This window comes from Hippocampus guttulatus, chromosome 1 (genome assembly GCF_054856545.1).
Source record: "Hippocampus guttulatus isolate MCC_2025c chromosome 1, RoL_Hgut_1.0, whole genome shotgun sequence".
Lineage (NCBI taxonomy): Eukaryota > Metazoa > Chordata > Actinopteri > Syngnathiformes > Syngnathidae > Hippocampus > Hippocampus guttulatus.
Genome location: NC_141261.1, coordinates 30831300 through 30857704, shown reverse-complemented (window position 1 = coordinate 30857704; position 26405 = coordinate 30831300). Strand labels below are relative to the sequence as shown.

Genomic DNA, 26405 nt, shown 5'->3' with positions numbered 1-26405 from the left:
GCAACCTTAGTTTGAACCCCAGATGTTCTCCCGTATCACATGAGTCACTCAAGGAAATGGATCCGCCTCCCACTCAGCATCCCAGTGTAGCATTAGCTGTTTACGTCATAGAACTGTTTCAGTTTCCCCAAGCACCACTGACAAATCTCCCAATCTTCAACATTACCACTGCTGTCTGATTTTCACCGTGTTTCTTATGACATTTGAGAAAGTTGAGCATCCCGTTTAGCAAACAAGCTGGAAGTCAAGGGAGAGCTGAGGAAATGGGGTGTGGAAGAAAAGAAAGAAGGATGCAAAGGAGAGAACACCGAGTGGGGGTAGGAGCAGAGATAGGAAATGGTTAGGATTTTGGTGGATTTTTTGACAGATGGCTCAGCACGCTAAACGGATATCTGATGTACTTTGGGTTCAATAATTAACATTTGGTAAACTTTAATGCTTTTTCTATCATGTCAAAACCTGAACGTTGAATTGTGTAGGTTTCTACCTTCTGCAAATGTGTTTTGAACAAACCCATGAAAGCATTCCATAAAAATGAGAAACGGGGTTTTGAAATCGTAATCAAATGCATACGGTGCACAATTGAAAGTACAAACAGAATTCTTCTTAGAAATGGCCACTGTAAGTTGCTGTGGAATTCATCAGAGAAAGAAGGCAATGGTAACTCGGGAAATGCAAGGCTCCACTGGCTGCATTGGACTGCTGCAATGGCAGCAACTTCAAAAGAAAGATAGCTCGCTATACATTACATTACATGCAAGCTGTGTATTGGTGCAATTACAGACCAACAGTTCTGAAAAAAAGAATAAAGTTGAAAGGAATTTGTGGCTGTGTTTTAAATAAGCCATTACTCATCCGAAATGGGAGTCTTTGTTTAGTCATATAGGCATTGTAATTTTCGGAATTATGCAGCACTTTCCGCCACTTGGACTACTGGAGTGCAACCCCGATCGGACTTGTGTGTGCATTGAGTGTCAAGGCAAAACGATGTTACCTGTGTCAGCTGTACATATGTTATGTGACAGAGTAGCTGCTTTGCAACCAAATATACACGTGAATTCAGCAAAAAACGGGCAAAAACTTTAATTGGTGCAACCCCCTAGAATTTATAGACATTAGGTAACAATGCAATAAAGGGGTGGAGACATATATGTGAACCTACCTTTTGGCACAGTAATCTGGCATCCAACGTCATAGTCTTGGTGCAAACGGGCGTAGGCCACTTCCTGGAGCCGGGCCCTCTCCAGTTCGGACAGGCTCTGGATGGCAACTGGAGTCAGACGCACACTCTGGCCAGACAGGCTATTCCAGGTGAAGTCACCCTAAGGGCAGGCAAAGCTTTAGTAGTAAATCAAACAGTCACCTCGGCTCCTCCCTGAAGTTGTGGGTATATGGCATGTAAACAAGAAATGGACTGAAAATCCGTTTTCTGCCCAGAAGTGCATTTTCAGGTTCGGACCAAAATACTTCCATGTAACCACAAGCAAAAATCGCGCCCGGCGACTACAGAGATGCCATGCATTATGCGGAAATCTAAAATGTTCCAGAGAGGATGGGACGACATGCGTACTAGATTAACTCACTGTTAACAAGTGAGTCGATAAATATTGTGCGTTGTGATTGGCCTACAAAAGATTTCTATGTACTTTTAAAAACTCAATTCAGCTTTAGTAAAGGACCATGTAACCTGATATTTTGGATAAAGTCTCATTCTCTAATCAAAATAGTCACAACACCACCCCGTATTCAGCAAGTGCCAAGATACCCTATCGTAGAAATCAAAACTTAAATAATACAAAATAGATCACTCAAAACCATTTAAAAGGAATAAACCTATAAAGAAAATATTGATGTTCTTTAGAGTCTTTCTGGTGGCGCTGTTTTGTATTCTTTTATCCGTTGCTGTTTTGGCCGAGACGTAAATGTTCCTGACAAAATACGCAGAGTGTCCTCGAGAAGTCAGAATAGGGCTTGGCATAAAATGCTCCAGCTGAGGATTTTTTTTTAAAGACTTTGAAGGAATTATAATTTCCGTCGGTGATTCGTTTTTTTGACCTTGGGTTCTTAATTTCCGGTTTTGGCCAAGAATTTTCATTTCAGAGCATTTTTAATACAAACTCATAATTGGACACTTGCGAGCCCAACGTCTGCATAAGATTACAATAACTGGGTCTTCAACTCAAACTCTTCCATCACTGTTTCTCTCATAGACGTAAAGGAATGCATGGCCAGAGTGTGGGATGAGTCACTGAAACCAGCTGGGTCTCAGAGCTTCCAGAAATACATACAAGTCAATTAAATTTGGATCCCAGATGAAGCTGCAACCATGTGGTGGTGGCTGGAGAAAAATGTGTGTGATGAATGAAGACCTTGAAAACCTCGTCGCCCCCTTTTTAAATGTAGATGTGATGTCTTCTTACATGTGTGTCATGGAGAACGGAGTCTTTTCTCTTCGTCACATGGCATGACTTTCTGAAACTGTTGGTTTAAGGATGCTGCCATTCATTTCACTGCAGGGCTTACTGGCACTCAGCTTTCTTTTGCCATAGTCCAGCAGCGATTACGGGACTCCAACAATGATCCCTCTCCCCTGCCTCCCTCCTGTCTCTGGTATGTCATCATACCACAGCCCTCAGAGGTTGACACTGAACTGAACTAAACAAAACTAAAGTTCATCCAGCCCCATCAAGGATCCTGCTGGGCAGAACCAGCTCAACCGGCAAGAGGCTTCTTATTTACCTTCTCCAACTGTTTGTCTTTAAAATTGTCTGTGTGTGCGTACAGGCGTGTGCGAGGCAACTTTGTTTTTGGCAGCACTTTTGAGAGTTACTTGTGATCTCACTGCGCACTATGTGGGGCCCCAATGCAAAGAGTTGGCATTGCACCGCAGGACTTCATGTAAAAATACAGCCACGCCTAACAATAATAAACAAACCAATAAAAATGTTCATAGATGTCTGTATTTAGGTTTATGGAGGGACATGTATTTACGTCACACTATATTACATTTACACAAGACAAAGATAATGACGTTCAACCCCCCCGCCCAAATAATTTGGCAAAAATCACCCGTTTTTTTGTTTTCTTTTATAAAGTTAAACAAGTAATAGGACAAGGTAAACAAAGAGTCAAATGGTCTGCCAGTAATTCCTATTTTCAAAGTTGTAAGCATTAAGGGACCAAAAAATAATATTAATTTCATGTAGTTTTAATTAATCGGCCAATTAATTGGTAATAGGGATTTGTTTCTGCCTAGTATCCGATTTGGTAAGACCCCCCCCCCCCCCCGCAAAAAAAAAAATCTATTTTGATTTGCATCCTTCATTTACCGTATTTTCCGGACTATAAGTCACTCCTGAGTAGAAGTCACACCAGCCATAAAATGCATAATGAAGAAGAAAAAAAACATATAAGTCGCACTGCAGTATGAGTCGAATTTTTGGGGGAAATTTATTTGATAAAATCCAACACCAAAAATAGACATGTCATCTTGAAAGGCAAATAAAAATAAAGATAGAGAACAACAGGCTGAAAAAATGTATGATATGCTAACGTTACATGACGTATAACGAACCGAGAACATGTCTGGTATGCTCACGTAACATTAAGAATTAATCACATAACTAGAGCATAAAGAACATGCTAACACGTTTACCAAACCATCAGCGTCACTCCAATGAAATCGTCCGCAAACTCCTGAGGGAGAAGATGTGGCTCTTCCTCTTTTACGTCGCTTACGTCAGAGTTATCATATCGTTATTTTTATCAGTTACCGTCAATGTGGAAAGTATCAACACAGGCCTCGAGCACCCTCTTGCGGCTTAATGTGAAAATAACACGTGAAATGATATCATGGGTTAATCATTTCACACATAAATGGCTTCAGAGTATATGTCGCACCCACCGGTCCAAAAAAAAACAAATAAAAAACCCAAACAAAAAAACTGTGACTTACAGTCCGGAAAATACGGTAAATGCTTACTGAAATGCAATACTGGAGTACTGTACATCAAGTCTAAAAGTTAAGCCCCCACAGTTGGTTTCTGAGCATCAAGGTCATCATCATCTGCATCGCTTTAAAATACACATTCATCAAAATTTAGGTTGGCTTTCTTCACTAATTGTTACAGCGTTGCAATGGAACGTGTATGCACTGTGTTGAGTGGACCTTTGTCACGTACTTTGGTAACTAATGTTGCTTGGACATACGGAGAGCTGCAGAAAGTTGTTATTTTAGACAAAGGGATGAAAGAATATGTTGGTTTCCGTGGCAATACACAGATTGTCCAAGGGCCAGGGAGTGAGAGAACTATTGCTATGGCAACACACTCAGTGGGCACTTGTTGCCATGATGCTCTGCTTAAAATTATTCCCAAATGGAGTCTCTCTCAATGTGAGCAAGGTAAAATTCTCTCGTTAAATCGATCAACATTGACACTATACAGTATGTAGCGAGTCATAAACATCACTATCACCACATCGTTTCCATTGTGAGAGACGTCTATGCCATCATCAGTGCCGGAAGCAATATGATTACGAGCCCCGATTCGAACTCATTGTATCACTGAATGTGTGTGTGTGGGTGTAGGTCTGAGTGTGTGTGTGTAATTGTCATATCTGTCCAATGATAACACCAGGTGTAAAGATATGTAATACATTGCCCTATCCTCTATTTTTTTTTATCCAGTTTAGAACAAAAATATATGTGTTCCCATGAACATGTTGGGGTGTAGTATTGATATATTAAAATAACTGAATTCAAATACAATAAATTAAAATTCATTTATCTATTTCTATTTAGAATTTTTTTGTGTGTGGGCTGGGGGGGGGGGGGGGTGCAAAGCTTTCAGGACAAGAGTACAAAGTTAAGTTTTCATCCATCCATCCATTATCTGATCCGCTTATCCTCACGAGGGCCACGGCTATGCTGGACGCTATCCCAAGCTGTCTTTTGGGTCAGTAGGCGGGGTGCACCCAGAACTGGTTGCCAGCCAATCGCAGGGCACACATACTGTAGATAAACAACCATTCATGCCTACAATCACACCTGAGGACAATTTAGAGTGTCCCATTAACCTACCGTTCATGGTTTAGGAATGTGGGAGGAAACCGGAGTACTCGGAGAAAACCCGCGCTGACACAGAGAGAACATGTATGCCTCACACATGAAGGCCGGAGACAGAATCAAATCCTTCACCTCTGCACCGTGAAGCGGATGTGCTAACTAGTTGACCACTGTGCCGACCCCAAGTTAACCTGACGTAACATGTTGTAGAAATCACAAGCGTAATTCCTTTATGCTCATATTTACTCTGTAAACATACAACCTTTGGCTAGTTCATATCATCCCGAGCAAAATGCTTTTGGCAAGATGTCAAACTCATCTGAACCAAGTCACGTAAATGTACATATCAGCGCAAAAAAAAAAAAAAAAATAGCGCGGCACAAACTTTCAGCCGGCATGTAAATCAGGAGCTCTTGCCAGTGCTAAGGCGCACAGGAAAATGGTTGCACGCACCATATCTTGGCAGGTTAGTGAGGCGGGGCCGCCGTTGTCCGCTCCAGCCCATGTGAATAGTAAAAACAAAACTGATTACAGTAGATTACTTTCCATTTTAGTTTTCGCAATCCAATCATATCAATGATTTCATCCTTAGAATAGCTGAATTTTCATATTTCCTGTTGTGTGAGAGTCAAGGAACACCTTGATGTATCTGTGTAATGTACAGTATGTTTCAACGATGGTCAAAATTCAAATCATTAATGCAGGCTAATCTCCTATTTTGTGTTCATATTTTTATATCGGACTCCAGGGGAGACATGAACCTCACCATACATCACTGTCCGCCTGCTAGAACATGGAGTGATTAAGTCCGTCAATCGCATCATGTGATGCAAAATTCAAACAAGCTAAACTCGGAAATATAGCGTTATGTCAGACATTTAAACAGTATTATCCCGCCATCAAATTCTTCATCTGGTCCACCATGAACTGGACGCCGGTCAATCGCAGAGCACATGCAAACAAAGTACCCATTCATGTTCACATTTGCATTGTGGACAACTTGGATTCTTCACTAACAGTCTTAAAGTATCATGTGGAGATGCGGTGAATAACGAGATGATGAGACGAGATGAAGTGTGTCGTGCCTCTTTAATTTGCATTGCAATACAGAAGCCTGTATAACGCCTGCCACTCCTTGATAGGAAAGGTGATTGCTTCTCCCTTGTGGGTCAACATATATGCAATTTTTTCGGAATGTGTGATGACAAAATTTCTTGTCAAAATTCACACTGGCATGCACAGGGCATCCACAAGGAAAGGTCAGAGCTGAGATTCAAACCCAGAATCTAACCGCTCTTCCACCATGCAGCCCCACCAGGGGGAATTCTGTCAGATTTTCGACCTGGAAATACACTGACAAAGGGCATTCAAAAGTTGATTTCAGTTTAAACCTTGAAGGGCAGGTCCGTTTCGATGCCGTCACATTGTCCCAAAATGCATTTTGTTGTTCTGGTTTGTTACCTAAAGCTGTCCAAGATGCATTTTTTTTTGTTTTCAACCTGGCTTTGAAACAGGACGACTTTGAAACAGGACAACCACAGCTTTAAGATGGTCAATGTCTTCACGTGACACAGTGGGGTATCCACTGTATAGTTTAACTCAGATTTAGGAAAAACACACATCCACATCTGGTAAAGTCAAACTCGTGATTCTAGCCAGCCTTTACGCACAATTACGTACATGTGCTGCCATATTCCAGGCAGGTACTCGGGGCCCTGTAGAGGAGCCGTTATTGTGGAAACAGACACCAAAGGAACGTTTGAGGAATTCTTTCGCTCTTTTCTCTTTTGATCAGCTTTCATTTGGTGTTTCCACTGCCTTGAAATGACCCCTGAGTTTCTGTCCCGCAACATTGAAAAGGAAAAACCTGTTTCTCTTTTTTATGCACGTGTATGTCTTTTGCATGTCATCGATTGCTTTTTTTCCCTCCCCTTGACAAACCATCTCAAGGTTCACATTTGTAAGCGATTACTGACCAGTTGGACTCATCAGCCAGCACTCTTTTTGCGTGTCTTTGCGCACAGGCCTGTGTTCCTGCGCCTAATGCATGTGTGTACATGTGCCTGTCCAATACAGAGGATTAATCGGGTTTTTTCCATCTTTTTAAGGTTGTCCTCAATTTGGCTTGAGGGAAAGCGAAGTGATCAATGTTATATAACCCAACATTAAGATATGAATCTGACTGTGGTGAAAAAGTATACAACAGCTGTCATTTGTCTCATGTTTTTTCTTTCATGTTCACTTTATTATGGTTGAATATATGTCCTTTATTTAACTTTGATATCTTGGAAATTTACAGCACTTTGGACGGAAGAAACCTTTTAGAATGAGTGTGATTGCGCAGTACTTAAAACTTTAAAAAAGTTTAAAAAATCCCAAACCAATCTTCCCGCCGCCATTATGGATTTGAACTCAGATGTTGACAGTATTCATTAAAAAATAAAAATAAAATAAAAGAATAAACTCACATTTTTGATTGTAACCATGTAACTGACTGAACGTCATTTTCAGCCCTCAAATTCAACGCACGGAAACAACAATATTTTGGTCGCAGTGAGAGCAGGCAGCTACAAAACCTGGATACGCAATCTAGATACACTATACAGGCTGTATTACCAAAAGTCTCTGCTCACCCATCCAAATGACAGAATCAGGTGCCCTAATCACTTGGCCTGACCACAGGTCTATAAAATCAAGCACCGAGGCATGGAGACTGTTTTCACAAACAATTGTGAAAGAATGGACCGCTCTCAGAAGCTCAGTGAATTCTAGCTTGGAACTGTAATAGGATGCCACCTGTGCAACCAATCCAGTCATGAAATTTCCTTGCTCTGAAATATTCCACAGTCTACTTTCAGATTTATTATAAGAAACTGGAAGAGTTTGGGAACAACAGCAACCAAGCCAAGAAGTGGGAGGCCATATAAATTGACTGAGAGGGGTCAGCGGATGCTGAGGCGTTAAGTGCAAAGAGGTCGCCGACTTTCTGCACAGTCAATTGCTACAGAGCTCCAGCTTCATGTGGCCTTCAGATTAGCCCAAGTACACTTGGCAGAGAGCTTCACTTCTAGCTTTCCAAATACGAATTGCATTGTTGCTTTTTTGTGCATTTGCAGGAAAATGAGGCTGACAAAGTGGAGCACATAACCATGGCGATGTTTGTCACTGGGAGTGCGGATTCTTTGCAGCCACCGAAAGCCATTAAGATGCAACACTTTGGTCCTGAACACGTTTCCCTGGCTGCCTGGAGTACAGTTTTAGCATTTGGGCCGCAAAAAAATTAATTTAACAATAAAAGGGTTTATTAAGTTATTTGTTGGGATTATGAAGTCAGCCGTGAGTGGAAAAAACTTTCAAGTCCAGGTTAAAAACGATGTTTATTTTTCCATGCCTATTTTTGAGTTTATGTTTGCATACTTTTGGATTGACAGTATAATCCCTCATACACTCCCGATTGTTAAAAAAAGGTTACCAATGAAAAGGTGCACTCATTGCAAGTGATTGGAAATAATACACTTGCTTTAAGTGCTCTGTTTGGGAGGGGATTGTGAAGTGCATATTTCTGGGTGAGAATCGTGTCTTTTAGCATACGAGTGGTATTGTTAGTCTTGTGTGAGACTGATTGATTCTTGAAGGGGTTGGCGCCATGCATGCCTGCATGATTGCGTATGCCTTTGTGTGCTTTTAAAGCCTCCATTTTGTGTTGATGTGTGTGAATGACACTTGAAGAAAGGTCAGCAAAGGCCAAACAAGACTCAGCGGACGACACTTGCTGGTGGGTGGTTTGAAGAAGCTCGATGGACTTATCCACAGCTACCAGCCCCGACATGATGCAGTTTGTGTTGAACAATACCATTATAATTTTATGAATTCGATTATAATCCATCCATTCGTTTTCCGATTCACTTTATCCTAACAAGGGTCGCCGGGCGTGCTGGAGTCCATCCCAGCTGTCTTCGGGCAGTAGGCGGGGGACACCCTGAACCGGTTGCCAGCCAATCGCAGGGCACACAGAGACGGACAACCATCTGCGCTCACACTCACACCTCGGGACAATTTTGAGTGTTCGATCATCCTGCCATGCATGTTTTTGGAATGTGGGAGGAAACCGGCTCCTTTTGTTGATTGAAAGGTTTATTTTGGCTCAGAAACAACACCCCGTGTTCGACATACTGTTGTCGTCAGGATCTTCCGAGTTTTGGATTACGCTGCAAAAAAGACATTTACAGGAAGCGAACCACCCACGAGCACGGTGACTAATTCGTCCCCCCGCACCTCTCACGCATATTTCAAAGACACTAACTCCGTTATATTATGTTTTTGTTTAGCTTACATTTGGTTTTGTTCTCTCATGTGCCCTTTTTGTCTCCACCTGTTCTCGTCATCCGTGTCCCTCGTGTTGAACCAATCATCTCCCTCAACCCTTTGTGTCTTGTCCAGGTGTTTCTCGTTGTCTCGTCACTTTGATTGTATTTAGTTCCCTGGGTGCTGGCAGTCTTTGTTGGATCATTGTGTGTGTCTGTCTGCCCCTGTTGTGTTTTGTTTCTGTCATAGGTTTTTTGCTACTTTGGTTTCTTGTGATTTCCAGGACTTTGAGTATTTGAGTTTTTTCCAGTGTACCCTGCAAGTGTTTTTTTGTTCATACATTTTGTTCAGTCCTCCATCTACCATTACGCAAAACGTGACACATTATCTCTATTAATGGCTAAATACAACACTAATTTAGAGGGAACCCAACAACAGAACACATCTTTTGTTTTAAACAATGGTGCGGTAGGCTCCCCAATGTCGCATATGAAAACGCCACAATGGAATTGTGGCGTTTTCATATGAGGCGTGTCGACACAATGACACACTGTGTTGATACTGTACTGATACTGTGTCGCTGACCACTGCCACCTGCTGGACCTTCAAAATCCCTGCAGCCAACCCACTTGACAGACTGAACAAACTGATTTGATGATGACGTGTGTACAATGCACGACCTCACTCTACCCACAATAGCCACAAGCGCCATTGTTTATGTTGTTGCTTATGCTGTTTATATTGTCTATACTGTTCAGATTACATGCCTTTTTTATACAGTGTAGCTGCTATCCTTTCTTAGCTGTGTGTGTTTAATGCACAGCATGTTTGCATGCATGTATGCACTGAGGATTGAGAGGAAGAAATTTCATCTATGCTGCATGTCATACATAAAGCATATTTGACAATAAAGATGACATTGACCCTTGACAATATCATTCACATCCATGCATTCATATTGTATCATTCAATGTGTTTCAATAATGTGAAAATCATGTGAATGAGGATGCTTGTGGGCTTTGTCTTCACAAATTTTGATTTAGAAAAATAAGATGCTCCAGTGTTTTAAATTTCAGTCTGTTGCGTTTAATGCATGCTATTTCCCCTGTTGTGGAGAACACACACACACACGATGGAATAAGACATGTCAAAAATCCGAGAGGCACTTGGAGAGACAAGGAGATTTTAATAAATACCTTATTCTCCAAAAGGAGATCAAAATGGCTCTACACGGCGGACAATTTGTATTTGTGCGGAAGCTGCTCCATAATATGCACGTACTGTAGCAACGTCACTCGAGTGAAGCGCGTCTCAGCAGTCGATAGTCTGCTGCTCTCTGCTGTGAGCGTGTGAGCGCGAGCACGTACTCGCGGCGCCGACCCAACCCACGCCACATATTAAGCTTTGAACTACGACAACAGCTAAACTAGCCTAGCCAATGTAATGATGGTCAGCAGACGAGGTTTACGTTTTATGTGACTTTTAATAGCAACGTGGCAGAGTCATCAAACGTGTGGTGTGCTCACTCGCAGTCACTTTCTGGAACTCCCCCTTATAGGCGGGACCTCTCAATCAACTGGAGTATGACGTACAGTACAAACATTCATAAAGCACTTCTCATATATTATATGACACCCGACATGACGCTCGAAGTCAGACGGACACATTTTTTCTGATAATCAGTGTGTTTTCCGTATTGCCCAAACATATATTTTTATTCGAGCGAGGGTGAGGTATGACTTGTTTTTTTATTTTGTTTTTTTTAATCTTTATTGAACAAATCTGAATACAATTCTCAGCAAACAGAAAGGGTCTGGCTTGTTTCGGCAATCGGCATCGTGTTGCCAGACGCACTTCCTTAGGATACACTGTGCGGGCTTTTACTGCGTCAACGCCCCCTGCACTGAGTCGACGCCCCCTGGACTAAGTGGCGCAGCTTGGACTGTGCCAAGCAGCCGATGCAGTCTAAACTGCACCGGTGCAGTTCACGTGTCAATTAGCAGCCTGGACTGTTTCAACGCAGCCGATGCAGTCTAAACTGCGCCGGTGCAGTTCACGTGTCAATCACGTGACGTAATGAAGCAGCACATGCACCGACACGTGGTTTGCTCTGTGTGCCCGGCGCATGCGTCAACGCATCGGTGTCGCTGGACCCATCACTACACAATGCACATTCCCTATTGTCCAGAATTATACAGTTGCCAAGTTGTCTTTATGAAATCAATAAAGATATATAAATAAGTGTCACTTCATGAAACAACTCTTCATAATGCTTTCACTGCTTTCAAAGATTTGGATGTCAAAGTCCCATGTACAGCAATACAGTATAGGACAGCTGTATGTACAATTTCAGGGTACCGCTTCACTCTTTTCTGCCATGCTGAAGTTACAGTTCATAAATCCAGTGAAATTGGATTTATGAACTTATTTATGAAATTATTCATTGCAATCATTTTGAAAAGGGTCCAGATACAGAATTTAGTTGGGGTTTTTTTCTATTGCTCCGTTCTAACGCAGCTACATTTTTAGTGAAAATCAAGTTCTGCTTGTTTTTCAAATGTTTTTCTTGGATTTCCCCCCCCCCCCCCCCCCTCCTACTTCCCTTCCTGGGGGCATTGCAAAGATTGTTCAATATTGTCAAAAATGCTTGAGAAAACTTCTGTTGATGCTCAGTAAACAGGGCACAATTGTATTTAAAATTGAACAACATGCCAAGGGACGAGAGATGGAAACTCGTCAACAGCTATAATCTGTCATATTTACATGTCAATGTTTATTTACGGTCTCCTTTTCAATAAGATAAAGAAATAATGCAGTAAATGAATAAACAAGTTATTTAAACAGACATATTGCTCCATCTTGTTTTTGGATCAGGTTCGCATTTTCTTTCTTAGACCGCCAAATGATGACCGGTCCCGAAAATTTTGATCGTGTAAAGCCTAATGGTTATGTTGTATGTGTGAGCGGGGGGGGCAGATTTGGGAATAGAAGACAGTAGACCACTCAAGATCGTCTTGCATGAGCAAAGTTTTTTAGAGTAACAATGTTACTATTTTTTTAATGTTTATTTTCATATTTGACTTTAAATTAATCCCACTTGAAAGATAAAGCATGAAGCGGACATTGGTGGTGATTGCAATAATTCAACCACACACATGTATCTTGTGTTCATTTGTAGCAAGTGTCATTTAAAACAATGACCTTGCATTACATTTTGTGTGAGTGCTGTCACCATATTGATGCCTTAACAGTGCCTTCTGTTTCGGGACCTCAATAGGCAAGTTTTTTTTTTTGTTTTCTTTTTTTCACTGATTTCAAGCTTATGTTAATCCTATTAAGGCATTTTTAGTTTATATTTCACTGCAGTGGCAGGAACATGAGCCAGCTAAAGTAAATCACATTCCCTTGCAATTCCCCCCTCTGATCTTCTTTCACCGTATCCGTTTAACACAGCAGGATCAGAGAAAAGTCCCTTTAAGACTCTATTTTACGCATGGGTGCCACATCACCCGCCTCCCTCTCAAATCAATTTCCTGTTAATCCTGTGTGGTAGTTAAAGAGTTGTGGGATTATGGCACACTGGTCCACTCCTCCAAATCTGAATGATTTTGATGGTGGAGATGACAGTGTTAAAGCTGAGCTGTGGTCACACGACAGCATCTCTCAACAGCTTAGAGCAGCAGGAAAAAAAAATGGCCCTTTTTTTTTGCTCTATGGCCCCCCCTACGTTTGTACGGTTTGCAGAATGCACACGAACACAACACATGAGGTGTCTGGGATATGCTAACAATATTCGAACTAATAAAGACTATCTGCGGTCACTATGGCAACAAAAGAAATGTGATTATCTTCAAGCCTTGCATGCTGAATAATTTTCAAATTGACCAAATATATTGTTAATGTTGGCACGCAATGTGACAAGTTTGCGTACGGAAGAGGATTAGGGCCAATGAAGATCCTCGTGTTGTTATCCTTGACGGAGGGGCAAGCTGGCAAATGACGAAAGTTTACTGCACGCGCCCAACGCTGACCAACAGTGCAAGTTCAGATGATTTCAGATTTGATTTTAGAGATTATTGTACTGTGAAGAAGCTTGAGCTATTCATTTGGAATGGTGTTTCCCAGCCAGGCGTACACAGTGTATGCGGACACAATGGGGATACTTGGAAATATTTAATTTCCAAGGTATTCTCCATATCAATACCCCGAGGCACAACCGCGCCAAAATCACAATAGGCGCGTGTCGGAGGGGGATGTAACAAAGGCAGGTTTATTCTTCACTTTGATTTAATGTATGCAAATTTAATATGCTACTGATTTAATTTCAAGGCAACACAATTTTCATTTTTATGTTTGAATGAAAAAGGAGAGAACACCAAAGAATTAAATGTTTGTATGAAGGAAACAAAATGAACTGATTTTCATTTCATCATCAATTGTGTTACGTTGTAATTTTGGAGAATCATCAACAGGCTAAGAGTTAGGGGGTTCTGGTGGTCGGACAAAATAGTTTGGGGGCACACAAGCCATAAAAGGTTGGGAACCACTGCTTGAGAAAAGGAAAAGCTATGAAAATAACGACAGCTTTGTGGCCACACAGCCCTACATCATAAATACATGACGGATGAAACACTCAATTGGTCATTGTTTTTCAGTCTGCGTCTACGTCCACTGAAAATAAAGTGATCAATGTACTTTATTGTGGACAGTAAAACAACTCTCTTTTTGAAATTTGAATCACAGTTTCAACGGAACGTACAAGTGGGACGTTGATCAATTGAGAAAGTTTGCTTCATGATCATTGCTACTGGTAGCAAATTCTTCCAGAGAATCCAGACATCATATCAGGACATCAAAGGTCACAGTGTATCACAAATGGAAAATAGTGAAAACTAGAGCATTTAACAATTTTCTAGTCAAGTCAAGTCAAGTCAACAGTATTTATAGAGCACTTTCAAACAGCCATCGCTGCATACAAAGTGCTGTACATGGAGCAATTTAACATGCACAATAAACAGTAACCCCTCCGTGAGTCGTCACCTTACCGTGGTGGAGGGGTTTGTGTGTCCCAATGATCCTAGGAGCTAAGTTGTCTGGGGCTTTATGCCCCTGGCAGGGTCACCCATGGCAAACAGGTTCTAGGTGAGGGGCCAGACAAAGCACGGCTCAAAGACCCCTTATGAAGAGCAAAATATATGGACCAAGGTTTCCCTTGCCCGGACGCGGGTCACCGGGGCCCCCCTCTGGAGCCAGGCCTGGAGGTGGGGCTCGTTGGCAAGCGCCTGGTGGCCGGGCCTACACCCATGGGGCCCGGCCGGGCACAGCCCGAAGAGGCAACGTGGGTCCCCCTTCCCATGGGCTCACCACCCATGAGAGGGGCCAAAGGGGTCGGGTGCAATGTGAGCTGGGCGGCAGCCAAAGGCGGGGACCCTGGCGGTCCGATCCTCGGCTGCAGAAGCTAGCTCTTGGGACATGGAATGTCACCTCTCTGGCAGGGAAGGAGCCCGAGCTGGTGTGTGAGGCAGAGAATTTCCGACTGGATATAGTCGGACTTGCCTCCACACACAGCCTGGGTTCTGGTACCAGTTCTCTCGAGAGGGGTTGGACTCTCTTCCACTCTGGAGTTGCTCAAGGTGAGAGGCGCAGAGCAGGTGTGGGCATACTCATTGCCCCCCGGCTCAGTGCCTGTACATTGGGGTTCACACCGGTAGACGAGAGGGTTGCCTCCCTCCGCCTTCGGGTGGGTGGACGGGTCCTGACTGTTGTTTGTGCATATGCACCAAACAGCAGCTCAGCATACCCACCCTTTTTGGAGTCCTTGGAGGGTGTGCTGGAGAGTACTCCTGCTGGGGACTCCCTTGTTCTGCTGGGGGACTTCAATGCTCACGTGGGCAATGACAGTGAGACCTGGAGGGGCGTGATTGGGAGGAACGGCCCCCCCGATCAGAACTCGAGTGGTGTTTTGTTATTGGACTTCTGTGCTCGCCACGGATTGTCCATAACGAACACCTTGTTCAAACATAAGGGTGTCCATATGTGCACTTGGCACCAGGACACCCTAGGCCGCAGTTCGATGATCGACTTTGTAGTTGTATCATCGGATTTGCGGCCGCATGTTCTGGACACTCGGGTGAAGAGAGGGGCGGAGCTGTCAACTGATCACCACCTGGTGGTGAGTAGGCTCCGCTGGTGGGGGAAGATGCCAGTCCGTCCTGGCAGACCCAAACGTATTGTGAGGGTTTGTTGGGAGCGTCTGGCGGAATCCCCTGTCAGAAGGAGTTTCAACTCCCACCTCCGACAGAGCTTTTCCCATGTTCCGGGGGAGGCGGGGGACATTGAGCCCGAGTGGACCATGTTCCGTGCCTCTATTGTTGAGGCGGCCAATCTGAGTTGTGGCCGTAAGGTGGTTGGTGCCTGTCGTGGCGGCAACCCCCGTACTCGCTGGTGGACACCAGCAGTAAGGGATGCCGTCAAGCTGAAGAAGGAGTCCTATCGAGCCTTTATGGCCTGTGGGACCCCAGAGGCAGCTGACGGGTATCGACTGGCCAAGCGGAACGCAGCTTCGGTGGTCGCCGAGGCAAAAACCCGAGCGTGGGAAGAGTTCGGTGAGGCCATGGAAGCCGACTTCCGGGCGGCTTCGAGGAAATTCTGGTCCACCGTCCGACGTCTCAGGAGGGGGAAGCAGTGCACCACTAACACTGTGTACAGTGAGGATGGGGCGCTGCTGACCTCGACTCGGGACGTTGTGAATCGGTGGGCAGAGTACTTCGAAGACCTCCTCAACTCCACCAACACGCCTTCCTTGGAGGAAGCAGAGCCTGGGGACTCTGAGGTGGGCTCTCCTATCTCTGTGGTTGAAGTCACCGATGTGGTTAAAAAGCTCCTCGGTGGCAAGGCCCCGGGGGTGGATGAGATCCGCCCGGAGTTCCTCAAGGCTCTGGATGCTGTGGGGCTGTCCTGGTTGACACGCCTCTGCAACATCGCGTGGTCAACAGGGATAGTGCCTCTGGATTGGCAGACCGGGGTGGTAGTCCCTCTTTTTAAAAAGGGGGACCGGAGGGTGTGTTCCAACTACAGAGGGATCACCCTCCTCAGCCTCCCTGGTAAGGTCTATTCAGGGGTGCTGGAGAGGAGGGTCCGTCAGGAAGTCGAGCCTCAGATTGAGGAGGAGCAGTGTGGTTTTCGTCCCGGCCGTGGAACAGTGGACCAGCTCTACACCCTTAGCAGGGTCCTCGAGGGTATGTGGGAATTCACCCAACCAGTCTACATGTGTTTTGTGGACTTGGAGAAGGCGTTTGACCGTGTCCCTCGGGGAGTTCTGTGGGGGGTGCTTCGTGGGTATGGGGTACCGAACCCCCTGATACGGGCTGTTCGGTCACTATACCACCGATGTCAGAGTTTGGTTCGCATTGCCGGCAGTAAGTCGGAATCGTTTCCAGTGGGGGTAGGACTCCGCCAAGGCTGCCCTTTGTCGCCGATTCTGTTCATAACCTTTATGGACAGAATTTCTAGGCGCAGCCGAAGCGTTGAGGGGATCCGTTTTGGGGGCCTCAGTATTGCATCCCTGCTTTTTGCAGATGATGTGGTGCTGTTGGCTCCTTCAAACGGGGCTCTCCAACTCTCACTGGAGCATTTCGCGGCCGAGTGTGAAGCGGTTGGGATGAAGATCAGCACCTCCAAATCTGAAACCATGGTCCTCAGTCGGAAAAGGGTGGAGTGTCCCCTCCGGGTCGGGGAGGAGATCTTGCCCCAAGTGGAGGAGTTCAAGTATCTTGGGGTCTTGTTCACGAGTGGGGGCAGGAGGGAGCGGGAGATCGACAGGCGGATCGGTGCAGCGTCTGCTGTGATGCGGACGTTGTATCGGTCTGTCGTGGTGAAGAAGGAGCTGAGCCAAAGGGCGAAGCTCTCAATTTACCGGTCGATCTACGTTCCAACCCTCATCTATGGTCACGAGCTATGGGTCGTGACCGAAAGAACGAGATCCCGGATACAAGCGGCCGAAATGAGTTTTCTCCGCAGGGTGTCCGGGCTCTCCCTTAGAGATAAGGTGAGAAGCTCGGTCATCCGGGAGGGGCTCAGAGTCGAGCCGCTTCTCCTCCACATCGAGAGGAGCCAGATGAGGTGGCTTGGGCATCTGATTCGGATGCCCCCTGAGCGCCTCCCTGGTGAGGTGTTCCGGGCATGTCCCACCGGGAGGAGACCCCGAGGAAGACCCAGGACACGCTGGAGAGACTATGTCACCCAGCTGGCCTGGGAACGTCTCGGGATCCCCCGGGGAGAGCTGGAAGAAGTAGCTAGAGAGAGGGAAGTCTGGGCTTCCCTGCTAAAGCTGTTGCCCCCGCGACCCGGCCCCGGATAAGCGGTAGATGATGGATGGAATAAACAGTAAGACAAATCGGTAATAAAGGCGGTAGAAAGCACCAAACAGTAAAACCAAGAACAAATCTAAGTCATGCTGAGTCGAATGCCAAAGAATACAAGTGAGTTTTGAGGAGGGTTTTGAAGATGGGCAGCGAGGAGGCTTGCCGAATGTTCAGTGGGAGGTCATTCCAGAGAGAGGGACCAGCAACAGAAAAGGCTCGATCCCCTCTGAGCCTCAGTTTAGTTCTTGGTACTTCTAATAAAGTCTGGTCCACAGACCTGAGGCGCCGGGCAGGTGTGTAGGGGCGGATGAGCTCAGAGAGGTAAAGTGGCGCGAGATTATTCAGAGATTTGAAAGCAAATAAGAGGATCTTGAAAATAACTAAAATGAATGGGGAGCCAGTGAAGGGATGCCAGAGTAGGAGTTATGTGCTCCCTCTTACGAGTACCAGTCAAGAGGCGAGCAGCGGCATTCTGGACTAGCTGAAGGCGCTTAACGGAGGACTGGCTGACTCCAAAGTAAAGGGCATTGCAGTAATCGAGCCGGGATGTGACAAAGGCATGAATTACTGTCTCAAAGTGTTCATGTGAGAGGAGAGGTTTTATTTTGGCCAGCTGTCTAAGGTGAAAGAAGCTGGATTTAACAACGGCACTAATTTGCCGATCGAGTTTGAAATCACTGTCCAGTTTAAGGCCCAAGTTTGAGACTGTTGACTTAAGATAAGGAGACAGGGGGCCCAAGTCTACAGGATGGAATGTACAAGGGCCACTGGGACCAAACAATATCACCTCTGTCTTCTTTTCATTGAATCTCAAGAAATTTTGTGCCATCCAGGTTTTGATTTCTTCCAGACAGGATAGGAGTGGCCTTAATGAGAAGGCGTCTTTCTTGCTCAGTGTTTTTTTAATTTTCTGGGCCACTTTTCTCTGCTGAACCTTGGCATGGATGTGTGACATAAAACTGACGGCTAAGTCCAAGTAGTCCAAACTTGGTGGTACAGTGCAGGAAGTTTTAGCCAAGTGTAACTTCCTGGAGACCTCACCACGCCCACTCATGCCCAGTGATGTGTGTACATGTGCTAATCTATTAGTGATTTCCTGAAGGAAGGAGAACATGGCTGTCATTACTGTTTAAAAGTGGCCAAAGTGGGAGTATGTTCCTCGTTTTAATTTCACCTGAGTTGAAAGAGTTCAGATAAGTTATTGAATATACTGTACATATAAGAAAGCCACACTGACTGCAAAGCTACATTCATAAACTCTGGTTATATAACAATAGGTTTGGATGATATATATACAGTATATTTATTTTTTTCCGCAGAATTTTATGATTTCTGCCTTGACGATAACATTACGACTGAAACTAAAACTGAGCGATTTGGATATTGTCAGTTACAGTAGTTACTGATTTAATAATACTGTATTACTTATTGTGACTGTAGTTCAAGTTGTAATTGTGCCCACAGTTATTACCGTAGTTAGTGCAGTGGTGCGTGGTGACACAGCAACATTGTTGAAACATTTACTCATATTCGGGTCACCTAATTCAGCCAAAGAAGGGGACTAAATATTTTAAAAACAGCTTCACAGTTCTATGGTACTGCAAATACACACACACACAAGAATAAAACCTGCATTTTCTGACTATTTCCATACCAGAAACTGAAGCCAAGTCCAGCTGACTTCCGGTGGGAGATGATAAACATCCTGGACTGACTAACTCATCAATGACAGGACTGTCACATGTAGCCCAACCCTTCGCACTCACAATATGCACACACAATTTACAGCCTCAACTCAACAAGGCAAGAAATTCAAACCCACATCTCAATCTTCTTTCATTGGGGTAGCCAGGACTCCCAAGATTAATAAATATATACATGAACGATACATACACACATAATACATGAACAACACCGCTTGACCTTGTATAACTGCCCTCCCAAGAACTCGCAGCCATTAATGGACTCTTATAGACTAGTGGGTAAATAGTGGCTGTTTGAGTGCGACACAAAAATGTGGGTGTGCGCGTGTGCGCGCAAGCACTGTTGATCCTTGCATTCCAGTGGAAGCCTTGAGAGCAGCTAATCCAGTCTTAGTCAATGGCCTCTTGAACTCTCGGGTCACACTCTCACTCACGCACGCACACACACACGCACACACACGCTAAGCAATTACATGTTTGTATCTGCATAGTTCTGCGATTTGTGTGCTTTTCCTCAAAAGATTCGCCCTCCCAGACAGGAAATGTCAATGTTATTTCAAGTTTTAATTGGTCAAGTTCAAAAAATCCATCGGTTTAGTTTAAGTACTCATTTCATTTATTTTATCTCGAAAAATGCATTAATTACAAAGTAATTACTGTATCGAGTAGTGCTCCCTCGCTATTTCACGCTTTGCTTCACTCAATCGCACATTTGTGACCATTACTTCATGTAATGCAGTTGTGGCTCACTAATTTGTGAGTTTTCTTGCTATTTTTTCTTGTTCGACCATTTTTTCTTCTTTTAAGGGCAAATTTGTTTTAGAAAAACCAAGAGCATGAACATTAGGCAACGTGTTGTGTGAATGCGGATGGTTGTTCGTCTCTGTGTGCCCTGCGATTGGCTGGCAACCAGTTCAGGGTGTCCCCCGCCTACTGCCTGAAGACAGCTGGGATAGTCTCCAGCACACCCCGCGACCCTTGTGAGGATAAAGCGGATCAGAAAATGGATGGATGTGTGAGTGTGTGTACACACACACACACACACACGCACACACACATATATATATATATATATATATATATATATATATATATAAACCCTTTCATGCATCCTGTAACCTGATAACATGATAAGCTGTCCACTGTAGTAACTGCTGTCCCTGAAAGGGATAAGATAAGAAAAACGTTTGGTTTTTTTTGGAATGAGTTGTCTCTTTGACACTCAAACTCGGTTTCCTTCTTTCATGAATGACTGAATTTTGTTTCCATGTTGGTAGTTTTAATGAAACAAGTTTTCAAATGTTAAATTATTTGAGGTGACATGCAAACACACTTGGAACATTTGTTTGAAATATCTGATTCAAATGAGCAAGACCGTTATCAGGCTTCCGTTAAGTTTGCTGATGAGCTTTTTGATCATTTGAATTGAGTGTGTTGGAGAATGGAGACATTGAAAACAGAGTGGATTGGGGCTCTCTAGGACTGGACTTGGGCACCCCTGCTAACTACATCACAAATGTTAATTTCTAAAGCAGATAACGATGTGACGTTGTACTGTTGTAAGCTATCTAGTTGTGTTACAAAACATTTTGATTTCCTATACAAGAGAAAAAGTCTTGCTAGTTACAGTTTTAATACTTGAATATGACACACCGTTGTCAGGAAAAAAGGCCAAGTTTTATTTTGCATCATATGTATATGAAATGTGTTCTCTTCATTGTAGAATGTTGATCCAGTTCCCGCCGGGTGGCAAATGTTTACGTTTCCCATCTGAAATGCTGCCGGGGTCACTTCATGTCTCCAGCACTGAAAAAGAAGAAAACACAATGTAAAACTCATGAATGCTAATTGCAGAATCAAAGTCAGGAATTCTTAATCCCTGAAGTAAAATACGGTTTGTTGGTAAAGTCCTTCCAACGGCAAATTGAAGATGATAACATTGTTGCAACATATTGGCTCGATATATAAAGTCACGTGAACAAGTGTTTGTGCCCCTGTCCTGATTTATTTTTGTACATGTTTGTCAGACTTCAATGTTTCTCATTATCAGAAAAATTTAAACGGTCAAAAACAGCACAAAATAGTAAAAAAAATAATAATAATAATAATCCAAACCTACATGGCGCTGTGTGTAAAAACAAAACATTTTAGGTTTACTTAGGTTATCTTTGTCTGAGCTTTACATTTCTTTGATGATCTGGCACATTAAAGTGGGAAACTGCAAAAAATGAGAATTTGAAAAGAGGGGCAAATCATTTTTCACGGCAATGTGTCACACATGCCGTTAGCTATTTCTCTTCCAAAACCTAGTACACTGCCGGAGAGGGACGAACTGTTGGCAATTCCCTTCAGAACTGGTACGAAAGGCTGCTGACGCTTTCCCCTGATATTTGAAAATGTATCACCTGCTTGCTGCTACACTGTGCAATGACGTTTCAAATTTTCTATTTTTATCCTTCCATTGAGCACTTCACTCGAGCTTGTAATGTCATTTCGTGTTTCAGAAAAGTAAAGAAACAAAAATGTTGTTGATGTGTATACAAAGTGAATCTGTGTTATCGTTTTGAAGCTCAGCCCACTTACCGTTTGCCAAGAGAAGTGCAGCAAGACTGCGTATCGCGTCAGACGACAGCACTCCGTGGAGGTGAAATGTTTTGAATCTTCCTGCACCGCCGCCGCATTGGTATTTCTTCCACCAGCAAGTAAACAAGGGACAGACGACAGCAATGCAAATTGCGACTTTGCAACAAACATCATTCTGTGATCAAGTGAGTGAAAATGAAGCCGATTTGCTTCAGTTGCTTGCAACCCCCGTAATTCCGGGTGTAAAGGGGCATCACTTCAAACGCGTGCGCAAAAGTAGACGACGTCGGGGCCGGCCTGTTACAGCGTGAACCACAATCACTCGATCGGGCCAGTGGGCCAAAGCGACAGTCGGCCACGTTGGCCAACGGCGGATTGGTGGGTAGAGGCCCCAAGACATACATTATTTCTCTCAAAAGGCCATCATGAAGGACATTTTGATTGCGCATTGCATACACACATTGTCCAAAAAAAGCCCTTTACTAAATCGGTAAATCATTAACAGAAGTGATGTTGTTGACTGTGCAAGTGAGAAGATGCATTATTCTTTTAAGTCGTAGGAATGCTGTAGGCAGCCAAAATGTGACCCTTATAAAGCGGCAGATTTATGGCAATAATAAAATGTACTTCGTACAGACCACGCATTTGGGGCTTGAGATGTGAGTGAGCAACGAGGACCATTTTCCTCCGTGACCTTTGGCCCGCAAACACCATGAAGCAGTTAGGCAGACGATCCGTAACGCCCGCCCTTTGTGAGTTGCGAGACTTCCTGGAAATTTCTCACACAAAGAAAACTTGAAGTTATTATTTGGAGAGAAACTTTGCGCATACCCGTGAGGTCACTTCTGGATTCCTATGCACTTGGTTTGATTCTTTAAATTGTGCCAGATGTGGAAATGCAATACTGTGACATATAACAGCTGGGGCAAACTTTGGTTTGGTTGTGCTCCTCAGGTCGGCAAGAAAGGCCCACCGATGTACAGAACGGCGACGGAGATCAAACCTATACTTGATACAGTAACAACATTGCGTCTCAAAGACAGACAATGGCGGAAACGTAGCTAACCTGTTTTTCGCGCTTACCGACCAACAGCCTCTGCTGAACTTATTTCAAAAACCGGGTCAAGAGCTTAACATGTAAATCCTCTCGAGAACTTTCTCCTCCTTCTGCTCTGTTTTTTTTTCCTCACTGCACCCTTCCTCCAACTCCATAAAAAGACAACTCTCAAGGAGGGTGGACTTGTTTTTGGTTGTTGATAATAAAACAAGCACTGCTCAACCCCACCCTACTGCACCGCCATGCAACAGGTCCTGGTGAGGAGAATTGCAGATGGGCGGTGTTGTCATGACGAGCTAGCTCGGAGTGAAAACGCCAAGAGGCACTCCTAAACTCCTGCAATGTTACACAGTTGCGGCCACAGCTACGACGCCTTCAAGTACCCGCTCAATAAATTCAAAAGGAGTCACGTTTACCCCTTACAGATTGTCACTTGAAGTTTTAAGGTGAGAAAACATATTCAGAGCACCGGCACTGCAGTCTTACCATTAAGTCTGCTGGCTGCTCTATCCAGGTTAAAGTATGATTCAGAAAACTTGTGATCAGTGTAAACACACTCACAGCACGAAGAGGACACATGGTTGACTGATGATATACACACGCACACACACACACCCACACACACAAACACACATTTATTTGGGAACAAAAGGAAAATGGAGTGTTTGTCCTCCTTTCATAATAAAGCAGTAAGACGTTTTGTGTGTGTGTGTGTGTGTGTGTGTGTGTGTGTGTGTGTGTGTGTGTGTGTGTGCGTGTGTTTTAAAATCCGCCAGCGCTATTTGCCCTGGGAGCGGCCGTGCAGTAAAATAAACACATCAGAAAGTAGAAAGACAACAGGAACGTAATAATATTTGGCTCACGATGAAAAGAGCGAGATCGGTGTCATCAAGGTGAAGACAAGCCGCAGCACAGTGAAATGTGTGACGTCAAAGTGGGATAAAAAAAAAAAAGGGAGAATTTGGGGACGTCTATAAACACAAACGCCGCACGAAGAGAAGGCATTTTTTTCTGTTTGTGGCTGGTGATGCGAAACAGACGCAAAATGACACGGGATTCCAAGACACATCTCTAAATTAAGATGGGTGATCAATCTTTTCAGAGATACGCGTCTGCCGCAACGTGCCCCATTTTCCGATGCACAGCTTTTGCTTCGTTGCGCAGTAAATGTGCTGACTGAGTGTTAGGAGTTCAATCCATAAATGCGATAAAACTCGAAGATGATCCCTCTTTAAAGCAGACGTCAAGTCCAAAAAAAATCTTTGCACTGTGTTTTATGTGACCCTACTATCTATCTCAGGGGGCTATCACTACCTGCTGTTGACTGAAACCGACGTCAAAGTAGCCACGGACTCACCCAACCAAACCCAGAGAACAGGCGAGCTGTGACGTTCGCAAGAACGAACTCGTACTTCAAAGTCATTTTCACTTGACAGCAGGTGGCAGTGCTGCATAAATTGCATGAATGAGGGTCGATTTACAGATCTGCTGAATTCCAACTCCACCAACGCAATATTCGTCAGAACACCGTGTTTAGAATGGTGGAGAGCGATAGAGCACGTCACTGCAAAGAAAATATTGGACTTAACTTCCGCTTTAACGCTTTTCGGTGCTGTCATTGTGTAACAAGACGACACCACGTGGCGCATGTGACTGATGCCTCAGCATCGATGTCACGGTCCTCACTTGTTTTTCACTTCCTCCTGGATGTGATTGGCAGCCCGGACAGATGTTCAGGCAGCAACACATTCACTAGAACAGTGGTTCTTAACCTGGGTTCGGTGAGTCGGTCTCAGGCGTTCGACGGAGCGTCTGCCAACGCGACTCAACGTGTTACTTAGATATGACACGCCCGCTTAGTCATCACTGGCTGCAGATGATCACATGACGTTGCATGTCCAATCAGTGCTGTGGGAAATTTAGTACGCTTAGTAGTCAACGTGATAGTATGTCGTACTATTAAAAAAACAAAAGTAAACTTATCTCTTGAAATGTTATTTACTTTTGTTCTGTTTTTAATAAACACATTTTTTTTAAACATCTTGAATTTATTTAAATATACTGTATATATATTTATTTTTTACTCATGAAGGGTTCGGTGAATGTGCATATTAACTGGTTGTTTTGGTACCTCTAAAAAGGTTGAGAACCACTGCGCTAGAATAATGCTGCATTAAATTAATGTGATCCAAGACTGGCGTGTAATAAAGACAATAGCTTCTCTGTTGTTGCCCTGGCAATCCACGATGATCTATTTTGACTCTCCGTAATATCGGTGGTTAAGTGTGAACACCTCCAGTGTTGTGGCAGTGCAAACATTACTCTGCACAGCTCAGTGCAGTTCTTGTACACAACGAGCAAGAGCTGTGATTTCATTCGTGGGCTTGATTTGTTTAGCTTCTCGGCATGCACGTTTATTGTTGTGCTTTTCGACTCAGTGGGCTCTATATTTGTAGACAGCGGTTTATTCCAGCGTTTATTAAATGTTGCAACTTCAATTTTGTGCTGCTACAAGCTTCCCATAGCATGTTTGTCTCTGCGCTGTGATGGGAATTCCGGCAGGCCGAGGACATTTTTTTTTTTTAAACCAGCCCCCGATGCACGTGACCATTTGGTCACGGAAATTATATGAAACGTTATTTACGTTACGCTGGAAGCATGTCTAAGTGTTGGCGCAGGTGGTGTAATGCAATTTTGGTGTATTTGATTGTGGTGCAAGCAGACAGATTGTGACCTCCCCAGACATGCGGTGGATGTCATCATATTTCATTCATAAATATGACGTCAGTAAGCATTGAACCTTCTGAATTGTTGTTGAAATCAAATCAGTGCATGCATTATTGTCCTTATTATTATTTTAAAATACTTTTAAAAACCCCCCTCTGCCTTCAGCTATGGGGACGAAGGGGGCGGGTGGGGCCTGGCGGTCACACATAGACTTCAAGTATCGGGGTGGAAGTGCCAATAGAGGTCTGACTGCAGTTCCTTACAAACGATCGCACTTTGATCTCCTCCATGCACTCCAGAAAATCAGTTGGTGCTTCTACAATGTCAAAGCCTCTCAACTCTCCCCCCCGCCCCCCGCTAAATTTAAAGAGAATGAGAAGAGCCACTTCCATTTGCTGTGAGGCTTGAGTCAGCTCTGTGTGTCGAATGCTACTTTGTTGCTTCTTCCGGCTCCTTTTTGAACATGTATAGTAAACTGTGCTAAAGGATCAAAAAGCATTACTACTTTCCTTTGTTTTGTCTTCTTTTCTATATACCCGTTTGGATCAGGGATGGACAACTTCAAGAGTGGACAGGTCATATCTTTTCATCAGCTTGACCAA

General features: G+C 44.0%; 1 protein-coding gene and 1 long non-coding RNA gene across 4 annotated transcripts in view; both read right to left on the bottom strand.

Moving 5' to 3' along the window:
* Positions 1-26405, bottom strand: part of LOC147211341 (rho GTPase-activating protein 6-like) — a 66202-nt gene that overhangs the window by 9910 nt on the left and 29887 nt on the right. For all 3 annotated transcript variants that reach the window (XM_086126155.1, XM_086126163.1, XM_086126172.1), the window contains exon 2: positions 1163-1322. In XM_086126155.1, the coding sequence (XP_085982281.1) occupies positions 1163-1322 (160 nt within the window). The remainder of the gene's footprint in view (positions 1-1162; positions 1323-26405) is intronic.
* Positions 20886-23742, bottom strand: LOC147211342 (uncharacterized). Its single transcript, XR_015102531.1, has 4 exons — positions 23086-23742; positions 22658-22788; positions 22020-22125; positions 20886-21242 (listed from the first exon to the last, which is right to left on the bottom strand). It is a non-coding gene; the product is annotated as an uncharacterized LOC147211342 (long non-coding RNA).